The sequence below is a fragment of the Lissotriton helveticus genome, chromosome 11 (assembly GCF_964261635.1).
Source record: "Lissotriton helveticus chromosome 11, aLisHel1.1, whole genome shotgun sequence".
NCBI classification, from domain to species: Eukaryota; Metazoa; Chordata; class Amphibia; order Caudata; family Salamandridae; genus Lissotriton; species Lissotriton helveticus.
In genome coordinates, this window is record NC_136072.1 from 15312281 (window position 1) to 15336287 (window position 24007).

The 24007-nt window shown below is 42.1% G+C and overlaps 1 protein-coding gene across 1 annotated transcript in view; it reads right to left on the reverse strand.

The window, feature by feature from the left end:
* Positions 1-24007, reverse strand: part of LOC144791347 (uncharacterized) — a 363412-nt gene that overhangs the window by 22895 nt on the left and 316510 nt on the right. The window contains exons 106-117 of the mRNA XM_078666025.1: positions 20101-21009; positions 18524-18771; positions 15035-15215; positions 14142-14250; positions 13127-13221; positions 11554-11730; positions 10959-11161; positions 9341-9485; positions 4482-4723; positions 3008-3172; positions 2078-2205; positions 574-842 (exon numbers count right to left, since the gene is read on the reverse strand). Coding sequence (XP_078522151.1) covers positions 574-842; positions 2078-2205; positions 3008-3172; positions 4482-4723; positions 9341-9485; positions 10959-11161; positions 11554-11730; positions 13127-13221; positions 14142-14250; positions 15035-15215; positions 18524-18771; positions 20101-21009 — 2871 coding nt within the window. The remainder of the gene's footprint in view (positions 1-573; positions 843-2077; positions 2206-3007; positions 3173-4481; positions 4724-9340; positions 9486-10958; positions 11162-11553; positions 11731-13126; positions 13222-14141; positions 14251-15034; positions 15216-18523; positions 18772-20100; positions 21010-24007) is intronic.

A 24007-nucleotide genomic window follows, 5' to 3' on the forward strand; every position in this document is an offset into this window, starting at 1 on the left:
CTTCAAAAACCAACTCACAAAATGGAAGTTTGATACTGAAAAACAAAAAAGGAATGTCCCGGACATGCTAGGAAATTTCTCCCAGTGTGTCAGGATCAATTCTTTCTTAAATTGTTCGGGACCACCACGCTCTTCATGGCAGTCCTGAACTTGAAAAAGTATGCTGGGAATCTTCTCTAAATTGGCTACACAGTTTGGGGTACTTTGATCGATGGACCAATATCCTATGGGCTGTATGTCAAAGATTTATTCTTACGGAATCAGCCTAGTGTCTGTCATCGAAAAAGAGCAGTGGAACTCTGAGCTTGGCACATTGGACATCTGCGAATCTCTAAATAGGTCAGTTGATCTTCAATGATTAGGACATATGAGGTTTTATGGGTCTAAGAGTACTCAGTACATAAGCTTATCAGCTCAGAGCGAATCTTAAGTTCAGGTTTATCAAATTAAGTCAGTCCCTGATGTTGGCTACAAGTTCAGAGGAGAAATTGGCTGCTTAAGTTGCTCTGACAAATCAGGAGCTATTGGCTGAAAAATCATTATTAAACAATATGTCATACTTGGCATACTTACGGCACAGTGTGGTGTTCCTCCACTTAATACTGATGCCTTCAATCCGGCAGGCATCAACGTAGGCCTGGGCAATGGCGCAGAAGGTGGAAAGCATCCCGTCATAGTTGCACATGTCATAGACGCAAGTCTGAACGAAGAGGTTAGGGTTGACCAAAGCATGGCAGGGTTTGAAGGCGGCAGATTGCAAGATGTTGCATTGTTGTTCTACTTGTGGTAGCTGTCCAGCCTTGCATGGAGGGTCAAAATCTTCTCTGTTGTCAGGTAAACAACTGCAAATTAATGCAGACAAGTCTGTTAGCGATTAATACTGGAGTATGAACCTGTTTGCTTACCCTTGCTTAAAGCATCATTAGCTTTTTGTGCTGCTCTATTATGGAGTTACTACTAATAAGTGTTGTTGACTAAGTACCAAGAAAGTGTGCTCAATACTCAAACATTAAATGACAGAAGGTGAGAAATTTGGTTTGGGTGGCCCCAAAATAAAAATAAGTTACTGGGTCCCAATGATGTCAACAGTTGGTCTTTCACCTCTGATGTCCAGGGGCCTTGGACAGTGGACCACCGAAGAGGGTTTAAGTACCCCTTTTTACACTTGACGCTCAGAGTAGAGGGGCAAAGCTGTTGAAGGATATTTAATGGTGGTGTTATGGGCTAGAAACTCAGAACTCAGCGACACAACAAACAACACTCAATGTTCAGTCTGTGATTTACTTTTTTTTAAGTACTTTAAACACACACAACTCTATACAACTCCGAAAATTACAAATATTTACAAAACAGCAGATGAAAAATCTATTGGAAACCCTCCTAATGGGGTACTGCAGACAAAGGGAGACATACCCAGGAAAAGGTCACAGATGAAAAAAAGCTTACTCCATAAACCCAGACTGACCTCCATTGTCCTGAGGCCTCTTTAACCATTTGTGTCCCAGCAGGCCTAACTCCCTATATAAGCGAATAGCAAACTATACAATAATATGCAATTATAAAAAATCCGACCTACTGGCATTGTCAGGGGCATTTACAATGGTAAAGAGAGGCCTACAGACTTTTATAATTTGTGCAAGATTATATTTTGTAAATGGGCTGGTTTCAAAGTGACTTGACATAGAAGAGGGACTGTGTTCGAAAAATTTCGAACATCGATTATCACCCTCTGTGTCCACTCTAAATCTAAGGCATAGTGTTTAATGCCTCCTCACCCTTGTTGATCACTTTGAAGTGACCAAAATGACACATACTACTCTATAAAACAAAATAATAAATAAATAGATTTAGTCACACAGAGTTTTAAAAGTGCTTCTCTTTGGAGACTTCTAACCCCATATTGCAGCTGTGCGATATTTCTACACTAGAATGTTGCATTTAAGGCTCCTTTTTAAATTAAAGATGCAACTCTTTACTAGCATGTTCCATCCCACCTGGATTGCTTTGGGGGCCGCAGAGTGGTTGATGGTAATTCTGAAGTCCCTTGCATAGACATTCAAAATGAAGACATATTTACCTCGCAGTGTTGTCTTCCGCTGACTTCCAGCTGTTTCCAAATATTGCGACATTGTCCGCAAGGCGACCATCCGGCATTAAGAGCTCGTCATTTGCTTTACCGTTGTAGTTCCCACACATTCCACATACCTGCAGCAGATACATGACAGAAGTCAGTTGTCATTGTTATCCACAGATTGCACTCGCAAGTTGACTATTAGTGAATCCCAATCGCGCATCACAACAGAACGACAGAGCACCAAGTCATTCTTTGCACAACTGTTGTTACTTTTGGCACTTGTCCAAACAAGGAATTTGCTCTTTGTAGTCTCTGATGCTTTTTCATAAGACAACAAGGAAAGCCCTAGGCACTTCTCTTTGTGCACTAACTGTGTTTATCTCTCCATTGTTGGACAAATAAATGTTGTCACAATTCTAAAAATGCTGACCCTCTGCAGGGGACAAATGTGTTTGAAGTCCTTGAAAAAGTTTTAAAAAACACAAGTCACTTATCTATAAGTATAGTACTCCAGTGTAGGTATCTTTCTTAGTCCCTGTAATCAATGGGGAATGATTCACGCATGTGAATCTATGAACGATCCAATGCTACAAAATGATTCATGCAGTTCTGTTGCAATATTGTATTTAGATTTCCTTTTTCATAAAATATGCTGAGAAAAGATCTAAAATTATTACAGAGATTAGAAAGCTAAATCACAAAAATGTGTTTATGTTTCTAGATTATGAAAAGAATGATTTGTTTTAGGCTTGTTTTCAGCAAAAACATTTTTGTTAGAAAAAAACAAATTATAGAAGTTTTGGCAGCAGAACCTGTTATCTTAAAAGTCCAATAAAGTGTTCATTACAAACTAATCAATATCAAATATTGTAGAAGATGAGAAACAAGTGCAGTCAGTGTAATACATTGATTCAAATCAAGGTGTCCTCTAACCTTTGAGTAATAAGAGTCTGGGAGCGAGATCTCGAGGTGTTGGTTTCCATCGAACTTCACCATCATGCCAAAGTCGGTCTCAACCACGGTGTAGATTCCAACGGTGCCGATGGAGATCCCTCTGGAGCGAATGAGCACAGGAGAGTGAACTCTCTCGTTGTTCAGCTGTAAACGAGACACACTCGTGAGGGGGACCCGAAATCATTTCTGCAGGGTGATCCTGCTTAACACTACAGCATGGCAGAAAGCAAATAGTGGATGTGAGGATCGATCTAGAGAATTTGGACCTCAGCTCTGGGCGCGGGGTGCTGAGAACCATTGAACATATCAATGAGACAGAGTCTGGTTTGTTTTATTGAGAGAGATCAAATTGAAATGAAGGACTTTCTGGATAAATTGCTTGTAGGACATCTCGACAATTAACATAATTTTGCCTCTCATACTAAAAAGTACTTTGGCACTTGTTTATCACTGGCTTTAGTTACTCAACAAGCTCTTATTATCACCTCATATTTTGCAGCTGTAAACATCAGCCTGAAACAGGAGGACCGGATCTGCATGAGTATCAGCAAGATTAACTCAAAAGTAGGAAGTCATGTAGAACCCTAGGATGCAAGACAAGTTCTTCTAACTCACCATTTGCGTATGGAAATCGACCTCGTTAAGCAGGATGTAGGACACAGCTCTCAAGGCAAATGCAAAATACACCATGTGAGCTATAGTACCCATTGCACATAAAGTATGAGACTAAAGTAACTACACTCACCCTCATGATACACACCTTAGTTCATCTAAGGAGTAATAAAATCAACCTCCTGTGAACGCGCTAGAGTACATCTAAGGAGACAACGCCACAACTCCATGGTGTATACAAGAGACCATCGGGGGTTACAACATTTCGATATATGATGTGTGTGAACTTGCAGCACACAACAGTAGCAATGTCCATACATCTGTATCTGAGACACCCAAGCATCATGGTGTACAAGACTCATGCTACAACACCTAGTAGAAGGTAGTGAATTTTAATAGGATTTAATTCAATATTTAACTTAATGGGTTGTAGCAAAGCAAACCTTTCAGATTCAGAACATATATTAATCTCTATAGTTGTCCCTTAGGACAGCCCACCAATAGGGGAATTAAATCCCATTCACTGAATCTCGAAAACAAATTGTAGAGATGCCTTAAAGAAAATTGATATATGATCTTGTTCAAAACTCAAGACCCTGGTGACTATCACAACTGTTTCTGACCTGACTCGAGTTTCATAGAGGTCCACAGAATAGGTTAAGCCCAAATACAGGATCTTCAACTGATGGCCAAATATAAACATATGTAGGAAAATTGATATCAGGTCCTTAAATTATGGTTTCCTCTTCATTGTAGACTTACCGTTGCACACAAATATTAAATTCAGGGCAATGAAACCTTTCAAGCAAATTTTTCAGTAAAGCATATGGTCACTACTTACCAGGGTTCTTCTGCTTTTCTGCAAAGTGACACGCGTGTTGTAGACATCAATGTAGACCTCTCTGAGGTACGTGGCTCCTGGAATGCCTCGGTCCTCGTTCTTCCCACTGATGGTAAAGGGGATCGCACTGCTGTTGTCACAGACATGCACCAAGGTGTATGTGCAGGTGCCCAGGAAGGTGTGCATCGCTTTATCGAAGGTGAAGTAGTGCGGGTCTCCAGCCACATGGCACGAGGCTTTACCTAGAGGAGACACATGTCCGGCTCAGTGTTGGAATCTAGGCATGATTCACAAAGTGCTGCAGTAAAATGTCCTAACTCTACTGCTAAAGACTCCACCCTAGGGTTGGAGTAAATGTTCTACTATTTGGAGTCCTGCAAACATCCAAAAGTAATCATGAAAATCTACAAAACGTTTAGATTTCTAAAACTACTCCATCTGCCCAAATTCACTCATGCAGGTTTTCCACCATGTACCAAAAATGCATAAGTAAATAAATCAGGATAAAATCAATATTTGCAAATTATCTCTTTTATGTTTACCCTGTTAGGGGATGTAATTCCTCATAATTAGTTGTTGGGATGTCCCAGGCCAATCCACACCTTAGACAAACAGTTACTCTGGAGTCTTCTAAGAATAATTTGCATGTATTTCCGGAATGTGGGGTTGCCCCACTCCTGAAATATCAGGTGACACACACTGCCAGATATTTACATCATTGCATTACAATTACTTACATTTAGAAAGTAAACATCTGTGTTAGAGGTTAGTAATAGAGTTAAGGATTGGGATAGGTTAATGTTAGGGGCTGGGTAGGAAGGTAATCAGGCAAGGGCTGGGGTTATATTATTGTTAGGGATTGGTAATACACTGAGTTAAGTTAGTGTTAGGGAAAGAGGTTGGTAATAAAGTTAAGGACTTGGGGCCAGATGTAGGTCGGTCGGTAACGGTCGAAAATCGGTATTTTCGGCCATTACCGACCGGTATTTCAGAAATGGTATGTAGGGGCACTATTTTACAGAATCGGTACATTTACCGATTCAGTAAATTTACCGATTCTGTAAAATACCGAATCGGTATTTTTACCGATTCGGTAAATCTGAGATGTAGGTGGGACTCTTCTGAGTCCCACAAGCCTTACCGAATCGGTATTTTACCATCAAATCCAATTTGATGGTAAAATACCGATTCCGGTGTGCATGCACACCTATGCCATATGACAGGCAGACCTGCCCTTAGGGCATGTATGCCTGCCACATGGCACCCAAGCCTGTTTTGGGGGGGCCAGAGGGTGTCAAAGTGACACCCCCTGCACCCTTGTGAAAATCGGTATTTACCGATTCGGTAAATACCGAATCGGTAATGCCCATTCATTCCTATGGGCTTCAAAGCCCATAGGAATGAATGGGCTTTACCGATTCGGTATTTACCGAATCGGTAAATACCGAATTGTTCCGATTCGGTATTCCAGCACATCTGGAATACCTACATCTCCACCCCTCTGATTTACCGATTCTTAATTACCGAATCGGTAAAATTTGGTAATTAATAATCGGTAAATCAATACTACCTACATCTGGCCCTAGGTTTGTTTTGTGTTTGTGCCTTGTTAAATGTAAAGGCTGTTTAAAGGGTTGGTAATAGACTTAGGAACTGGGGTTATTTAGTGGTAGGAATAAGTAACAAAGTTAAAGACTAGGCTTCAAGTGATGCTCGGAGTTGGTAATAAAGCTAAGGGCAGGGGTTAGGTTAGTGTTAGGGATGGGTTAAAGTTAAGGGCAGGGGTTGGTACTAGAGTTAAGGGCTGGGTTTACGTTTGTGTTAGCGGTCAGTAATACAGTTAAGGCATTGGGTTAGAGGAGCGTTAGGGGTTATGAGTTGCTAACAGATTTATGGAATAGGCTGAGAGAAGTTTTTAGGGGTTAGTAATAGAGCTGAGGGCTGGGATTAGATTAGTGCTAACTTCTAGTAATAGAGATAAAGGCTGGGAACAGAGTAGCGTTAAGGGGTATGGGTGTGTAATAGCGTTATGGGCTGGAGTGAGTTAAGGATTGGGATTAGGATAGTGCTAAAGTGGTTACCAGAATAAAGTACTGGTGTTACAGGAGTTTTAATGGTTATAGGTGGGTAATAGAGTTAAGGACTATGATTAGCATAGTTTTTGGGTAGATCTGGGTAACAGAGTTAAAGGCTGGGGTTCGAGGAGTATGAATGGTTAGGAGTGGGTAATAAAATTAATAGCCGAGTTTAGGGTAGTGTTGGGATAGGTGTGGGGTTTTGAGAGTATCAGTGATTAGGAGTGGGCAATAGAGTTAAAGGCAGAAATTAGGGTAGTAGGTGGTAGCAGAGTTAAGGGCTGGTGTCAGAGGAGTATTACTGGTTAAAGGTGAGTATCAGAGTTAAAGACTGGGATTAGGGTAGTGTTGGGGTAGGTGTGGGTAATAGAGTTAAAGGCTGTGGTTTGCGGAGCATCAATGGTTAGGAGTGGGTAATAGAGTTAAATGCCGAGATTAGGGTAGTGGTTGGTAGCAGAGTTGGGGGGGGAGTTAGCGAAATATTAAAGGTTTGGGCTGGGTAACAGATTTAATGACTAGGGTTGAGGTGGTGTTCATTGTTATTGGCTGGTAATAGATGTAAAGGTTGAGCTTAGGGTTGTGTTAGAAGTTAGGTAGGAAATGGAGTTAAGGGATGGGTTTAGGTTTGTTTTAAAGGTTGGTAATAAATTTAAGTGATCGAGTTAGAGTAGGGTTAGGGTTAGGCATCGCACACAGAGTTAAGGACTAGGCTTAGAGTTGTGTTAGGGTTTGGTAACACAGTTAAAAGGCTTGAGTTAGGTTAGTATTAAGGGTTGGTAATAGAGTTAAGGGCTGAGGTTAGGTTGATGTTATGGATTGTTGGTTTGTAGCAGAGTTAAGGGCTGGAGTTAGAGGAGTATTAATGCTTCGGTTGGGTAAGAATTAAGGTCAGGGGTTTGGGTAATGTTAAGGCGAGCTCTGGATAACAGAGTTATGGGATGGAGTTAGGGTAGTGTTTGTGGTTAGTGATTGGTAATAGAGTTAATGGATGGAGGTATGTTAGTTTTAAGGGTTATTGGTTGGAAATAGAGTTAAAGCCTGGCGTTTCGGTAGTGTTAAGCGATGAAGTTGTTCCTAAAGTTAATGACTGTGGTAAAGGTACTTTTAGGGGTAGGTGTGGGTAACAGAGTTTAGGATGGAGTTAGGGTAATGTTCAGGGTAGTGGTTGGTAATAGAGTTAAAGGGTGAGTTAGGGTAGTTTTATGGGGTAGAGGTTGGTAATAGAGTTAAAGGTAGAGAATATTATGGTGTTAGAGGGCGCGGTGTTAAAAATACACATAAAGCGGTTACTGTCAAGTTAGTTCTTGATATAGTGACAAATTGTCCCTTAGAATTGGATTTTTCTGCAGCAGTACTCATTATGGGTTTACCTTTAAAATGGCACATTTTCTGATTGACAGCAGCCAATTAGGTTACTAAGTAATCTATACATTGTGTTGAACATTTGTACAGTGCTTCCAAGTGAATTTGGATATCAGTGTGAAAGATATCTATCACGTGATGATGTAGTCTTAAGGCTGAGTTATCACTTGGAAGCAAGTGAGGCATCTCACACTGTCTCTCCTAGTCGACCACCTATGTGATCCTGGGCAGATCTATTTTCTTCAAGGATCCCAGTTTCCCAGCCAACAACAGGCAGTGACAACAGAAAGCCCAAAAAACAATCAGATGAGTACCAAGGAGATAAAGTGCAGCAAACTGGTCATTTCACTCAATCTATATCACTGTAACTGTATTCAGCTTCATCATATAGGTCTCAGTACAGTGTCATAGTTAATTACATGTAAAAAAAATAATTGCAAGCATATTAAGGTAGTGGCATGTGTTCTTTTTTATTCTTTTTTACTTATATTCTTTTTTCTGATTTTTGCTTGCAAAAATAAATTAATAAAAACGTCACAAGCACATCAGGTTGACCAGGTCAGATCTGTTGGCTTTGTCAATGTTAATTTTATTTTGTATGGTGCACTCCAGGAGAGTGTCTGAGTTTCCTTTGTTTTCTTCCCCTTTTCCTCCCCATCCCACTGAATACATTCGATATACTTTTAAGGACCAGCAACTGCAAAGCAATGCTGATTCTCTTGTTTTAAAAAAAAAACATGTTTCACTTGCCAGTACAATATGACCGCACACAATGTAGAATAGAAAATTAAAAATACCCCCCATGCCATATCACATGCCACAAACTATGTGTGTTCGTCCTTCACGAGCATGCTCATGCATGCATCATGATACCCACATGATACCCACATGCACAAGCATCGCAGTGCATTCTTGCACATTCGCGGCATCTTGGAATGGGTGGCATTTGATAGAAACCCATTCCAAGAGGGCCATCAATGCACATGTGTGTACATCTTGGTGTTACTCCAATAATTCATGGTGTAGAGCTATGGTGAGCTATGAATATGGGCAGCCTACATTTGAACATGGGTAGCAGTCCAGTAACTCATCCTAACCCTCAGCCCCATGGAGCATTGTAAAGCAAGCATACAGCTCATGGTGGTGGGGGTCTCTCCACTGAAGCGTCCAACAAGGGCTGACACTACAAGCTCCGGTTAAGTGGATGAACCAAGACCACTGGCGCATGCTACGGAAGCCAACAGATTTCACAAGATGGTCACATGGTTGCTAACGGCTAAACTCTGCCATTTGTAAGCCAGAGGTGTGGAGGTGGGACCCAGACATACTGCAAAGTTCCCGGGCTCTCTCCCTTACAAGTCTGTACCAGACACAAATGATTAATGTCTGAGGCAAAATCAGAATAGCAAAGTGACAACTCACCAGTTGAGTGACAGCTCAGCACGCCGTCTGTCACTTCACACCTCTCTTGTGGTCCACACTTCCATGCAGTGCATGTGATTGCGTTATTGTGGTTACATGTGCATCGTTCGCTGCAGTCTGATTGAGTGTACCAACTTTCACCGAGCTGAAAAAAGAAGAGGGTATGTGAGTGTGATGATGCTGCTCAATGGTCATTGATACGTGGCGTCACGTAAGGCTGAAAAGAGTGTGGACTCACTTCAGCAGGATACACTGGAAGGTGCGCTATAAACTCTGTATAGAGTATTACTTTGGTCTCCAGGGCAGGAGGCTAGAGCAGTTAAGAGGCCATTTGTGGAATTCTCTCAACTGACCTGCAATGTCTTTACTATTAGGACCTCTAATTCCCTGTTCCACACAGTGTGAGGAGTCCACTGCCCTGGTCCTTCTCGCTAAGAATACTAGAATGTGGCATTCTACCATGAAGAGTAGCATGGTATTGGTCGTAAAGGTGCCATTTCCAGTGATTTAATCCTGTTTTCCCTCATTTAATGAAGAGATTCTGCTTTTAACTGGTGGAAGGGTCTGCTAAGAAGACAGCCCTCCAGGAGTGTGGCCTTAGAACCTGTTCAAGACCTGGGTCTATAGTGCTATAGAGCAGAATGCCCGGAGCTGACCAGCCAATCACAATGCTCCGCTTCGTGTCTGTAGCTACCATAAGAGCACCAATAAGGGAGGATCCTGTGGCTGCCAGCTCCCTCCTCTTTGGATTGCCTTGTCTCATGTCCCACCCCTAGTCCAGGGTTCTGGTGCTCCACTAAACATACCAGTAGTTGCTCTTACTTTCAGTCTGTGCTAACCCCAGCCCTTCCTTGTTAAAGAAGAAATGTAAGCCTGAACAACATCACATAAACTGGAAAACAATTATAAATGGCCAAGCCTGCTTATTTTTTACCAAGTGTTTGGGCTTACATCTCTACCTTGCTAAAGAAGGGAGCAGCTAAAAGAGAGTGGTAGAGAAAGCAGCTTCTGGTCTGAGAGCTGCCGCTGCGGTATACAGAGGAGTTGTGTGTCCCACGGTGAGTCAAAATCACCACTCTTGAGGTGGGAAGGGGATGCTAAGAGCCTTATGGTTTTTTACCTGCAAGGCAATAATGCTGGTTAATTGCTCTCCCCCCCTGATAGACCCATAATTGACAGGAGGGTCATTAACAGCCTTAATACCCTTTACCTAGAACACTGGAATGTTGGGAGCCCCACTGAAGACAATGGAAGGTAAGAGGATGAATATGTGGCTGGTATAGGCCTTATGGTTTAACATTCCACATGCTGTTTCTGTTTGTCCCTGGTTACACTAAAACATTCTACCCTGAATGTGTGGAAAGACCTTATAACTGCTTTATGATACTTCTGTAAGGGTTTAAGTGTCAATCTACAACTAGAGGAGAGGGTACCTCGTAAGCAGGCAAAGCCCTGAGCAGCGACATATATTATATATGAAATCCTGCGCGTATTTCCAATCCGACAGTGCAATATTCGGTGGATGGCATAAGGAGTGAATGAATCCAGCAATGCTGATGAAACATGAAAACAGACATGGCAGACAATACTTCCAACACATTCCATCTGGACAGATTACCTGATGGTAGTTGTTGTCGGCGTCGGTGCAGCCGCAGTCCGTCGGAGGAACACACCTGTCCCCACTGAGGATGAAGCCTTCGTCACAGAAGCAGCCTTCCGTGGGGGCGGACCCACAGGAGCCGGAAGTGGCAGTGCTGAAGCACGTGGCAGGGCATCTGGAGCCGCAGCTCTCATACTTGCTGCCACCAGGGCAGGAGATTGCTGAGGACAAAGGAAAACGTTGTATTAGTGAATACAGCTGACGTATGGAACAGTCCTAAAGGTTACTGGCGTATGGCTACAGAGACACACAGACATTGTCCCAACTGAGACACGCAGACATTGTCCCAACTGAGACACGCAGACATGATCCCACCTGAGACAGTAGACATTATCCCAACTAACAGCCTCATAGGATAAAACAATTGTTTTCAATGTATGTAGTGAACATACCTATTTTTTGTGTCAGGTGCAACAGAAAACCCACAAAAAATACCATCTGGTGTCTATGCATATTGAGAGAAAAAAACTCTCATTCTAGGATGTTAAAAAAAACTTAGGTCTGTGGTAAATCCTTCAAATTATGGAAATTCTCAGTAAAGAAGACAACTTACGACAGAAAGTGTTGTTTCTCCACTGCACACAGACTCCGGCGTTGGTACAATGTGCCGCATAGGCCTGCAGCGCATAGCACAGGGACAAGGACTGTCCTCCGGTGGCGCACATGTCAAACACGCAGCTCTTGAAGAAGTTCTGTGGTGGGACCTTGGCATGACAATCTTTGAAGATGCCTGGAGGTAAAAACATGTGTACATGAAAGCTTGCTGTGGTGAGGAACATGTGGACAAGCATTTCTGTGCATGAAAATGTACACAGGGATGGGACTTCGCACTATCTTCCCTGAATCAGGACAATAATACCCCAACATCCTGGAGGAACCTCCAATTATAGCCCTCTCCCTACTATAGTAAAACAAAATGCTGTTCCAAACTCCAGTCTTACAAGTTAAAAACAGGAAGACAAACCCTCTCTGGTGCTAGGACCCTTGATAATTGCTTCTGGCAGTTGTACAGGAACTATTGCTTTCCTAATGTTGAAGAGCTCTGATGTTATTGAGTCATACTTCCTCCTGTGCTGCAGGAGCCAATACTGCACCAACATACTGGAACCCCGGAATCACCGGGTCCAACCCTAGACTGTGGTAGTGAACCCATCAATCCAATCAACTAAACCCTAAGACTTACTGGGTCCAACCCCATACTATGATGTAGGACCCCTTTATCAATCCAGTCTACTAAACCCCAAGACTTACTGGGTCTGACCCAAGACTGTGGTGTAGCTCGCATCACCAAACTAATCTAATCGTTGGAACCAAGTCCTGCCTGTGGAGCTAAAGCCATCATTAATATGCCCGAGCCCTGCAAGCACTGAGTTCATCCTCAGGACGTAGTGTAGGACCTATCACCAAACCAATGTACTCATGACCTAAAAAGGGGTTTTGAAACTCTGCCATGGTCACCCTCCGATCACCTCACAATGGACTCAATTTCAATAATTCAGTGCTCATACATTTGTAGTACTCCTGCTAATTTCTCTGCTATTGTTCCTCAACAAATATTATCCGAGTTGTTGTATCCTTTATACAAGATCAACATTACAAAATAATCTCATCAATGGTTTTTCCTCACAATACATTTTCTGGATATGTTTTCTAATTGAAATGAACAAACCGCAACAAAGTTACCACAGAAGAAACATATGGGGTGGGAACATAACGGCTCTTGCTCTTCTCAGGAGACTCGATTATGCTCAAGAAACCAGTGGTTGGTCGTCCACTACATGCACTCTATATACCATGAAGTGCCGCGCTACACCCATATTAATTGTACTTCATGAATATGAATTTACATCTATAGGGGTACGTATTTATACTATTTAGAATAATGTATAGAAAGGTTGTACTTAACATGAGTATTTGCATGTTTATACTACTACGTGCACCCTATGTGCCATGAATATGATTGTACATCTATAGGTGTGAGTATTTATACTATTTAAAATAATATATAGAAATGAGTTGAGTTTTTATGCATAGGATGGCATGTTGATGAAGGCAACTGAAGACTGCCGGAGAACTGAAATTATATCCCAATGAACACAAAGCACCACACAACGAGCGCCCTCTACCTGTGGGGTCAGTGATGATTCCACACACTGTATCCTTCTGCACCTCGGTCTCAAGCGCAGGGTCACATGCCTCGTTCACACCACCGGTAGAGCATCTGAAGAGAAACAAACGTGAATTCAGAAGGTCTTTCCTCACTGATGTGAAGATCAGATCTATCAGAAGAACTCTTTTTTTGTAAGGTTTGTTATGTGTTTCTGTCTTCACTTCTCTTAGTGCAAAAAGGCTGCTACTTCAGGAACAAATGTTTGAACCTTCAAAGCTTTATTTTAAATTCAACTGCTTGTAATCTATAATACTGATCATATATTAAGTGAAAGACAATAATCTAATTATAAAAAGTAGTACATAATGTTCTTATTCCAGGCATATTTTGATGTTAGAAGGTGGATGTAATAAGAAAATGCATGCACAATTTGCTTGTAAGAACCTATTGCAAGTTAGCATTGAGCTCAAGGTGTTTTGCTCATTTTAACATTAACACTATTGGTTTACGGGCTGCGGCCAGTTCGAGGCTGTCCCTTATGTCACTGGGTGATGCAGTGGAGGGGGGGTGTGGTCTGGCACTGCCATATGTAGCTGGCTCACTTCATGATGACAGCTATGCCCACCAGCACATGCATAATTTCAATGCCACTATTTCTTCATGCAGTGGAATAGAGCATACCAGACCCAAATCCCACTGCCTCTCCTGTCTCTTCATGGATTGAGCTGACTTCCAATGTCAGATCTTCACCACCCCACCTCCCGCTGTTTCTATCTTCTCAGCCAGCCGCGCATATTGTTGCACACCCACCACACCTAGCACTGTCTCTTCCAGTGACAAGAAAGAATGCAAGCTGGCCAATGGGCTGCAGGTAATTTGCATGAATTTATAAAGGAACTTGGCCTTCTGTCTTGTTCTTCTATATGGTTGTGCAACTCCTCGGTGACCTGCAATATCCTTATAATGTAAGGCAGAGTGTATTTTATCCCAAATATGTTGAAAAGATATTACAGATGTTGACTTGTACATACATTTCATTCTTTTCCAGCAGTATCCAGCTGTTCCCCAACTCATTAGAGTCTTTTGCAGTCGTTCCGTCAGGCTTTATGTTGTCATCACTTGGGTCGTCATTATAGTTACCTGAAAAGAGGCAAGAGGCATTTAGGACTGTGCACAATAATCTAGTGAGTGGGTATTCTGGTCTAGTTTTAAGACACTGGGAGAGTCTGTAGCAAAACAAGACTGGCAACAATTTCACACATTCACCAACATCTGGCTGTGAGTCTGTGCTCCTGGAATAGTTTGATGAATAAAATGTTGATGTGCCTGAGAGGAATGCTGGGATGTTCGATGTTTAAGAGACTATTTCCACCCAGGAGAACCTGTTGGATGTAAAATTACTCTTTATCTGGGCAACGTGTTAAACTTTTAATTGCATGCACTGCAAGGAGATGTTCAATTGGCATCTTATCACCCTCATCTCTCACAGCACCAGTTGTGACTGCAAGTTGGTATCCATCGCATGGATCTGTCCCAGCATCCATGGGTGCCCGCAGTAGGAGAGGACACTAAAATGAACAACACCATCATTGGCTCTTCAGTGTTACTTTTGTTTGATTGGATTAGACCGTGTGGCTACCAGACATTAAAGATGGACTACATTCTATAGTTTCTCAATCAACCTGTGAAGTAAACAGAGGTGTATGGTTGATTGAGCCCTGGTCGTCTTGTGACAGGGGGAAAGTCACCACACTGAACGTAGCGGGTAATGCATTGAACCTTTATTCTGTAAATGCCTTAGGTATGGGTGATATTTCTGTGAGGTGCCACATAGTAGTACTTGGCCAAACTCAGCTGTGCATTCCACTGGCTGTTGCATCTGCATGTATAACAACAACTATAGAAACACCCCAACATTACTTACCACACAATCCGCAAAGTAGCCCGCTGTATGCCGGTGGCACAGAGACATCCACGTAATGGTTTCCATCGAACTGTACAGCTAGTTTGAAGTCAGTCTGCAAAAGAACATAGATGCCGCTGTTCCTGATAGTGACTCTACCGCCTCCAATCGCGATTGGTAGACCCATGCGCTTCCCGTTCACCTGCAGGGAGAAGAGTGAAAAAGAGTGATGCGACTGACTGAAATCATGGTCTACACCCTACATAGACACAGGCTGAGCTGGAGGATGAACCGGAGAAATACTGAGTTAATTAATGCGTGATTTAAACTCATTTAAATCTGAGTATGTTAATAAGTGAAGGAAGAACCCGTTGATAGCAAGTACACATGTGTTAAATAATAAAAGACCAGAAGTGAGTAGGCAATCAGTGATTCAAAATATTATGAGTAAATTATGAACTGGTTGAGAGAACTATTGGAGGAAATAATCTATTAGTTTACATAAGCATAACATTAGTGAATATAAGCAGGTGAATGCACCATCAGGTACTTAGTGAATCAAGAAGCAATTGAGTAAATATGTGACAAAACCTACTTATTAACATTTTTGAAATATATGGGACTCAGTATTGGATGTGTATTAGTGAGCAAAACTGAGGTTGGATAAACACAGATGACTGGGTAAATTTTGAAAAATATTGTAAATGTTTTTTAAATTGGATCAGCGAAGTAGGGGGTTTTACGGGTATATAGAGATAAATTAAAATTAAAATTAGAATTTGAGACAACTTGAGCAGCAGCAAAACGACCTTGGCATTTAAAATGAAATACATATTTTCCAAAATCTTTTTCCAAGTTATAATTGTTTATAAGTATTGAGCTCCAATTTAAACTTAGAACGCATATGGAATCTCAGAGAATGACCAACTAATGCTTGAGGGATGTTCATAAAAAACCTGGGCAGTGCATGGCTATCGCCTGAAGGTGCCTGCCTTTTGTTAGGGAAATATCAAGAGAAAGTTTGCATTCCCCATATACACTAATTGCAGAATATTCAAAGTATCCTAGTGAATGCCTTTACAATACCTAAGAAATATCTGAAAAATATTTGAGGAATAGTAGTTGGAGAATCTCAGCACAAAACACCTGCAGAAGGGCCAGAGAATGACTAGAGACTGCCAGGGGAATGATTGAAGAATGGTTGTGGGATGCATGGAGAAGTTATATACAAGTATGCCTAGAAAAGGGGGAGAACACTTGCAATTGAGACAACAAAGGTCCCTCATGTATAGATCACTGTAACATGCAAACTTATTTTGTGGGTTCCAAATCTGCCATGTGATCATGTCTGCCTTGCAGCATCACCGCTACCACTAGAGGGTGTTCCAAGATGAATTGTTTGATGCTTTGTCAGAGAACTAGACTCTACTGGACTGGGGAAATAGTGGCGAGGGATTACTGTCTCGTCCCCAGGATTGGTGGCAGTGGCAGCTAATATAGAAAGTAGAACTACAGGCCATCTGCTTCTACCTGTGGCGGAAGTCTCTCCTGGGAACCCTGGTGGGTCAGAAGTACCTAGCAACATATGTATAGGGAAAGACTGCACCTGTGGTTGAGTTGGAATTGCCACATGAGCCATCTGACCCAGGACTTGTCCTGGGAGTGACTCGAGGGTTTTAATTTTCCCTCATGGTGTGTCTGTTTAACTCTAAGGGTTGGTCAATCTGCTTCCAGACCCATTGGAACCATCTTTTCAGGATAGATGCTACTAGAAATATCTCTATTTAAAGATACAGTAGGACCTAAACTTAAACCAGTGCTGGTCCCAGTTTCTGATGGAAACCAGTCAAATCATTGGGAATTTTAAGTCCCCCGGTTTCCCCGTCATTTAAGTATTCGACTCCGTCCAGCTGCTCATGCGTAGGAACACCTACATTCCGATTCTTCCAGGGAGAACCAGTATCTCTTGTGTAAGAGCATTGACCTTAAGACCATTTAAAATCTAAACTGGCCCCTTATCAACCAGGTCTGGTCTCCCTGTCATTGACAATCAGATTCCTGTGGCCCCCATTCAATGGACTCTAAAATCTTGGGTTTGTCACCCGGAAGCCATGGATTTGTGCTTTGAAAGTCCCAGGTCACTCTCAGCAGTGGATGTTTTGCCTGATCTCATCAGCCTCCTGAAAATCTTCCTAGTTAACCCTCTGGAGTCCAGGACTCCTGTCAGTCAATCTTTCTCTACACACAAACACACAAACACTCATCATCCTCTCCTAATAAACACCTACCGACACATCTACGATTGGCACATTTTGAAAGGACAGTGTCTTTCAATGCTGCTATGACCATCAGCCAACCCCTTTCAACATCTCTCCAGACAATCGGACATTGCTGTTGAGAAACTATTCCTTTAGCAACAAACAACTCACCCTCTAGCCTACAGTCACCCAAGAGACCATAGGAAATTCTGATCATAGAAGGAAACCTTCACTCAGAGCCCAATTTGTATTCCTCACAAAAATCACAACTACTGCCTTCTACAGAAAAACATACAGTCACCCCTGTGACATTATCTTGGGTGAGAATCATTGTTAGAACAAGTAATCTCATACAGTCCAAAAGCCCTTTAACACGTTCGGTGCTGAGGACAGCCCCCGGCCATCCCACGGGACGGTGGGTGTGTGTGAGGATGGCCGGGGGCTGTCCAAACTCCACCCACTGTTTAAAATGCCCGCACCGTGGCGGAATTCGCACCGTAGTCAACGGGTTAAGTTGCACGGCAAAGCTCTCCACCTGGACCTTATGTTCATCTCCATACAACACTTCCCACTGCAGATGATTTCCTTTCCAGGCAGACCCACTTTTCTTCATTCTGTCCTAGTGAGAAAGGGCAGGGCCACTGCTATTTTGACGTAGAAGACTAGGGTCTGCCCCATCTCCTCTCATGGAACAGACAGTGTTCATGTTTATGAAAAAAATGCCCTGTCCTTTTTGCACCAGCACCAGAGACAGTGCAGCATTGAAGTAGGATGAGGAATTGCAATTGCCTGTTTCACCTTTCAGGGCAGAGGGACCAATAGGACTACAGGGATAGTGCAGGGATCCCTCTACAGGTGGGTAACGTTTGTGATGTCAACCTCTTACGGCTATCCTTAGGGGCACCTCGAACACCCAAGTGCTTCTTTAATATTGGTTTTAGACTTCCTTTCCTATGGGGTGCACAGTTTGTTGCCTGTCAGCCTTTCTTCTCTACAATCACATCAGCAGTACAGTGTGTTTTATGGGGCACATGCACCCCCAAATGTGCACAGGCCACACTCAGTGCAAAACATTGATTACTGTCTTGAACATAACACATTTGTAAAATATACATCCACTTGGTGCACATCACAGAAGGAGGCACATGAGTCTCTGCTGCTCATTCTGTAACACAAAAGCGCCTTGTTGCAGCACCTCCAGGGTATGGCCCTGACTCTCAAGTGACAGCAGACAGTTGTGTAGACAACTTACGTTCACTTTCTTGTTCTTGAGCAGGGTTATCCGGCTGCCATAGACATCCACGTGCACCGAGTTGACGTAGGAGACCTCGGTGTTCGAACCTCGAAACTCATTGGTTGCAGAGACATTGAAGAAAGGCAGGCTGTTCCCTTGGCTGCAAAGCGTGGCTAGCATGTACGTGCAGTTGCCCATGAAGTGATGGACTCTTTGGTCAAATGTGTTGTAGTGTGGGTCTCCAGAGGCACTGCAGGTGACTTGGCCTATAGGAAAGACAAGCCGTACAGAGACACATAGTAAACCAAACACATCTGTGAAAACTCACTGATGGTTAAATGGAGGATCATTGATGCTATTTTTATTAAAAAATCATATATTGAATAAAGATGACATCATTATGGAATACAATTCTACTTAATATTGGTTTATATTTGCCTTTTCAGCATAATCCAACAGAGATGAGTTTGTTCTTTCAAGAATCTGGAAACAACATCTGATACACCCCTAAGATACTAATAGTACAGACTTTCAGAAGCTTTTGTGGGGCCTGGGTCACCAAAGTCATGCATTGGCCCCTCTCTGGTATCAGCCCAAGCAACTTCTTTAAAAGAGAAATAATGTTTGAGGAAACATTTGTTTTGCGGATCGAGTATATGGTGCCGCCTATAGGTCTTTGCCACTGCAGGCCCCTGTGTGTAAAAAAAATGCATATAACACCTAGTTTTGTGATTAGAAATGAATTTTGCAGGCCACTGAGAGGTGTGGGCCAGAAGCAAGAAGTCCTGGATGCCTATCTTCTGGTGAGGACCCTGAATCTGAGTCAGCCGAGTGGCAGAAGTATCAGACATGTGAGTGACTCTGCTCTCTACCTTCATGCCTCCAGAGAGTCTGGCTGTAGGAAGACCACCTGACTGCTCTTGGGGCGAGTGCTAAGTCAGAATGTGTTAAGCTTCTGAGAGATATAGGTGGGTTAATGCACAGGCGCTGAGTTCAACGCATCAGCAGGCGTGCACTGCTAGTGATGCAAGCTGATTGACGTGACTGGTGGTTCTTGTCGGGCTGATGCAACAACCCCTCCTCAAAGTGGTGATATAAATACCTGGTTTTCACACCAAGAGACCAATCCCAATTATTAGACATTCCCTACATTAAAAAGTCACGTGGTCTATGAAAAATAACCGCCTGGATAACATGATGGAAAATCGTCTCAATTCACTTTCTGAATATCAGTTAACATTTTAAACCCATGAATAAATAAAAATGCAAAGGGCAAGTACTATATATCCCTTCTTTCTGGGAGTGAGACTGTTTAAAGAGCCCATGATTTTAGCATACAAGCCAAGTGACGTATGAGGAAATAAGTTCCCAGAGCCTAATTGAGAAGTTGGGATTGGATTTCGGATCTCCTGCTCCGAGAGTGAAAGCTCTAATGGGTAGACTAGTGAGGAGAAGAGAGGTATACAGTGCAATATAAAAAGACATTCTTATTTTCATGATGTGATGAACAAAATGTTAAACACCTGCCATGTAAAAAGCAGAAAACATCCATAGTAAAGCCAGGTAATGTATATATTACACATAATAATACTCACTTGTGGGTGGAGGAAGAGTTGTGGTTGTTCTTCCTGTAGTGCTTGTGCTTGTGGTGCTTACTGTGGTGCTTGTTCCGGGTGTGCTTCTTGTTGTTGTGCTTGTTCCGGGTGTGCTTCTCGTTGTTGAGCTTGTTCCAGGTGTGGTTCTGGTTGTTGAGCTTGTTCTGGGTGTGCTTCTCATGGTTGTGCTTGTTCCGGGTGTGCTTCTCGTTGTTGAGCTTGTTCCGGGTGTGCTTCTCGTTGATGTGCTTGTTCCAAGTGTGCTTCTCGGTGTTGAGCTTGTTCCAGGTGTGGTTCTTGTTGTTGAGCTTGTTCCGGGTGTGCTTCTCATTGTTGTGCTTGTTCCGGGTGTGCTTCTCGTTGTTGAGCTTGTTCCGGGTGTGCTTCTCATTGTTGTGCTTGTTCCGGGTGTGCTTCTCGTTGTTGAGCTTGTTCTGGGTGTGCTTCTTGTTGTTGAGCTTGTTCCGGGTGTGCTTCTCATTGTTGTGCTTGTTCTGGGTGTGCTTCTCGTTGATGTGCTTGTTCCAAGTGTGCTTCTCATTGTTGAGCTTGTTCCGGGTGTGCTTCTCATTGTTGTGCTTGTTCCGGGTGTGCTTCTCGTTGATGTGCTTGTTCCAAGTGTGCTTCTCGTTGTTGAGCTTGTTCCGGGTGTGCTTCTCGTTGTTATGCTTGTTCCGGGTGTGCTTCTCGTTGTTGAGCTTGTTCCGGGTGTGGTTCTTGTTGTTGAGCTTGTTCCGGGTGTGCTTCTCGTTGTTGTGCTTGTTCTGGGTGTGCTTCTCGTTGTTGTGCTTTTGTCAGGTGTGCTTCTCGTTGTTGTGCTTGTGTCAGGTGTACTTCTTATTGTTGGGGGTGTAGATGTGCTTAATTGGGGCGAACTTGTGATTGTTCTTGGTGTGCTTGTTGTGTGATCTAAGACGTAAAGAGTTATATCATTAGATGTTTTATTTGGTTAACATTTAAAAGACACACAAGACCAAACTACAAAACTACAATGACAAACGACTTCAGCAAACTTTATTATCAAACTATTTAGCTTTCTGCCCTCAGCTGAATTCCTCAACAATTGTACCTGTGGTTATATTAATAACACTATGACTACATTTAAAAACAATATATAGAACGCATTTACCCTACAACATTAGGGTTAAATAATACAAAACAGTTCTTTAGAACTGTATGGTATAAAGCTGTTTCCTTTGACTTCATTTCCCCCATTGGATTTTTTGTATCAATATTTACACAAGCATTGACAAAGCCAATAGATTGTCAGTTAAACCTATTGGGTTTTCCAATGCCTTTTGACTTTGAAGACCGGTTATCTCTGAATGTTTTTGTAATGTTCTAAGAAATGTAATTTTAAAAGAAATGTTATTCTAAGAGAACCGCATGGCCACATTGGATGTGCATGCATCCATGGTGGCCATCTTTAAATGCATTAGCAATATTTTAACAAGAAACTGGATATCCTAGGAATACGGCGTGACATACCGAGGAAACTCTTCTCCAATGTGGGGCTGAGAGTGCCTCGGCGAAATATAGCTAGACTTTTGGGGAGTGGAGCAGAGACATGGATTGGTGCATATATGGTCCAGTTGAAGGTAGTTGCCGAAACGCATTGACCGTCCATTCACGCACTTATGGTGTACTAAAATTAGGCACTTTTGAATCGAAAAAATACTTGCGGACTCTCTCTGTGCTGTGGAGACTCTGGCTGAATGGTGAGTACCGTGAGGAGTTCTGTCTGAAGATATATATATATTCTCCCGGGGATGTCACCTTAATTTCAACGAAATCAGGGGACCATGGAGATATCTGGCAACCGTGGAAACTTGTATTATGTTTGTGTATGTTTGGATCGAAGGCCCCCTGGCAAACCACGTGTGACCCTATTGCTGTTTGTAATAAACATACATTGGAACCTTATGTGTTTGGATGTGCTTTATTAAAAAAAAAAAAAAAAATTTTTTTTAAATAACACCAAAATGCTCCTGATTGGGACAAACACATACATTGGGAGGAAATGCATCAAAACTGAGACAGACGAAAACGTCATTCAATCATGACCAACGTGCTAGCCAAAAGTTCACTCTCCGGATATGTTCTGTATTGGAAATGACAGGTAAAGCTGTCTGTAGTGATTATATACGCAGTGGATGATGGTAAAAAAAGGACAAAGTTGTCAGAGTCATTGAAAGCAGGAGAAGTGTTATGCAGTATGGTCAGGTGTGAGGAAGGTATAGAATTTGAACAGAGTAGTGTTGTGTTGTAATTCTGAACAAGTAGATGACAGACAGATTAGACATAGACGAAAAGAAAGGCTGTAATGTTTTGATGTGTGAGTAGGAAGTTGTAGTGTCTGACAGGGAAGCAACATAAGGGGCTGGATAATACCCCAACATGGTAATGTTTGGTTTATAGGGTGTTTCGTTTGGAGAAGGAATTATGAAGGAGATAGTATTGTTTCCTGGACTGAAGGATGAAGTTTATGAATAGGGTTTAGTCAGTGTTTTGCTCATTCTAGTTTAGAGAATTTGGCTGCAGGGTATTTTTTAGGTTATTTCTTTAGGGAACCTGTCCCCTTATGTTTGGTATGGGTATTTTTATTAGATTGTTAGACAATAAAGGGTGTCACTGAGTACTATTTTGTGGTAGTTTGTGGAATATCAGAGTGAGTGGAATATGGAAGGTATCATTTATGGCATGCTTAGTGAGTGACTGAGAAGTGAGGGTGGCTGGTGGTTGAATCTGGATGCAGGTTGCAGGGGTTGTTGCTCCTCTTACAGATTTTTTTGCTTGCTAATAAGAATTTCAGTCACATTGAATACACATGAACCGAGGGAACTGACAGGAGAACTCCAAAAACTTGGTCTCCAGCATGTTTGGCTGTTTGTCTTTGTTATTGCAGCGGTGCTCCAATTGACTAGAAATACAGAGTATTCTCTTGATTGGAACAGTGCACCCTCCCCTCACATACACTTAAGCTAGTGACACTCTTCAGCTGCTTCTCCTGGCGTATTAGTGTGATATGTTACAGGATGGGTGTCCTCAGGATAGGGCTGATTCACAGAACTAATCTGAGACAAAATCCTAAACGTACTACTTTTGGTATTCACAGATGGCATTTAGTAGTAGTAAAGTTAGGATTTTGTCTTAAATTTTACTTAAGTTTGACTTAAGACAGATTTAAGACAGACATAAGACAAAATTAGGACAGATTTGAGACAGATTTAAGACAGACTTAAGACAGACTTAAGGCAGACTAAAGACAGACTAAAGACACACTAAAGACAGACTAAAGACAGACTAAAGGCAGACTAAAGACAGACTAAAGACACACTAAAGACACACTAAAGACAGACTAAAGACAGACTAAAGGCAGACTAAAGGCAGACTAAAGACAGACTAAAGACAGACTTAAGACAGACTTAAAACACATTTAAGACAGACTTAAGACAGACTTAAGGCACACTAAAGACAGACTAAAGACAGACTAAAGACAGACTAAAGACAGACTAAAGACAGACTAAAGGCAGACTTAAGACAGACTTAAGGCACACTAAAGACAGACTAAAGACAGACTAAAGACAGACTAAAGACAGACTAAAGACAGACTAAAGGCAGACTTAAGACAGACTAAAGACAGACTGAAGACACATTAAAGACAGACTAAAGACAGACTAAAGACAGACTTAAGACAGACTTAAGACAGACTTAAGACAGACTAAAGACAGACTAAAGACAGACTTAAGACAGACTTAAGACAGACTTCAGACAGACTTAAGACAAAATCCTAACTTTACTACTACTAAATGCCTTATGTGAATATCAAAAGTAGTAAGTTTAGGATTTTGTCTCAAATTACTTCTGTGAATCGGGCCCGATGTCTCCCTTTATCTGTTACTACAGT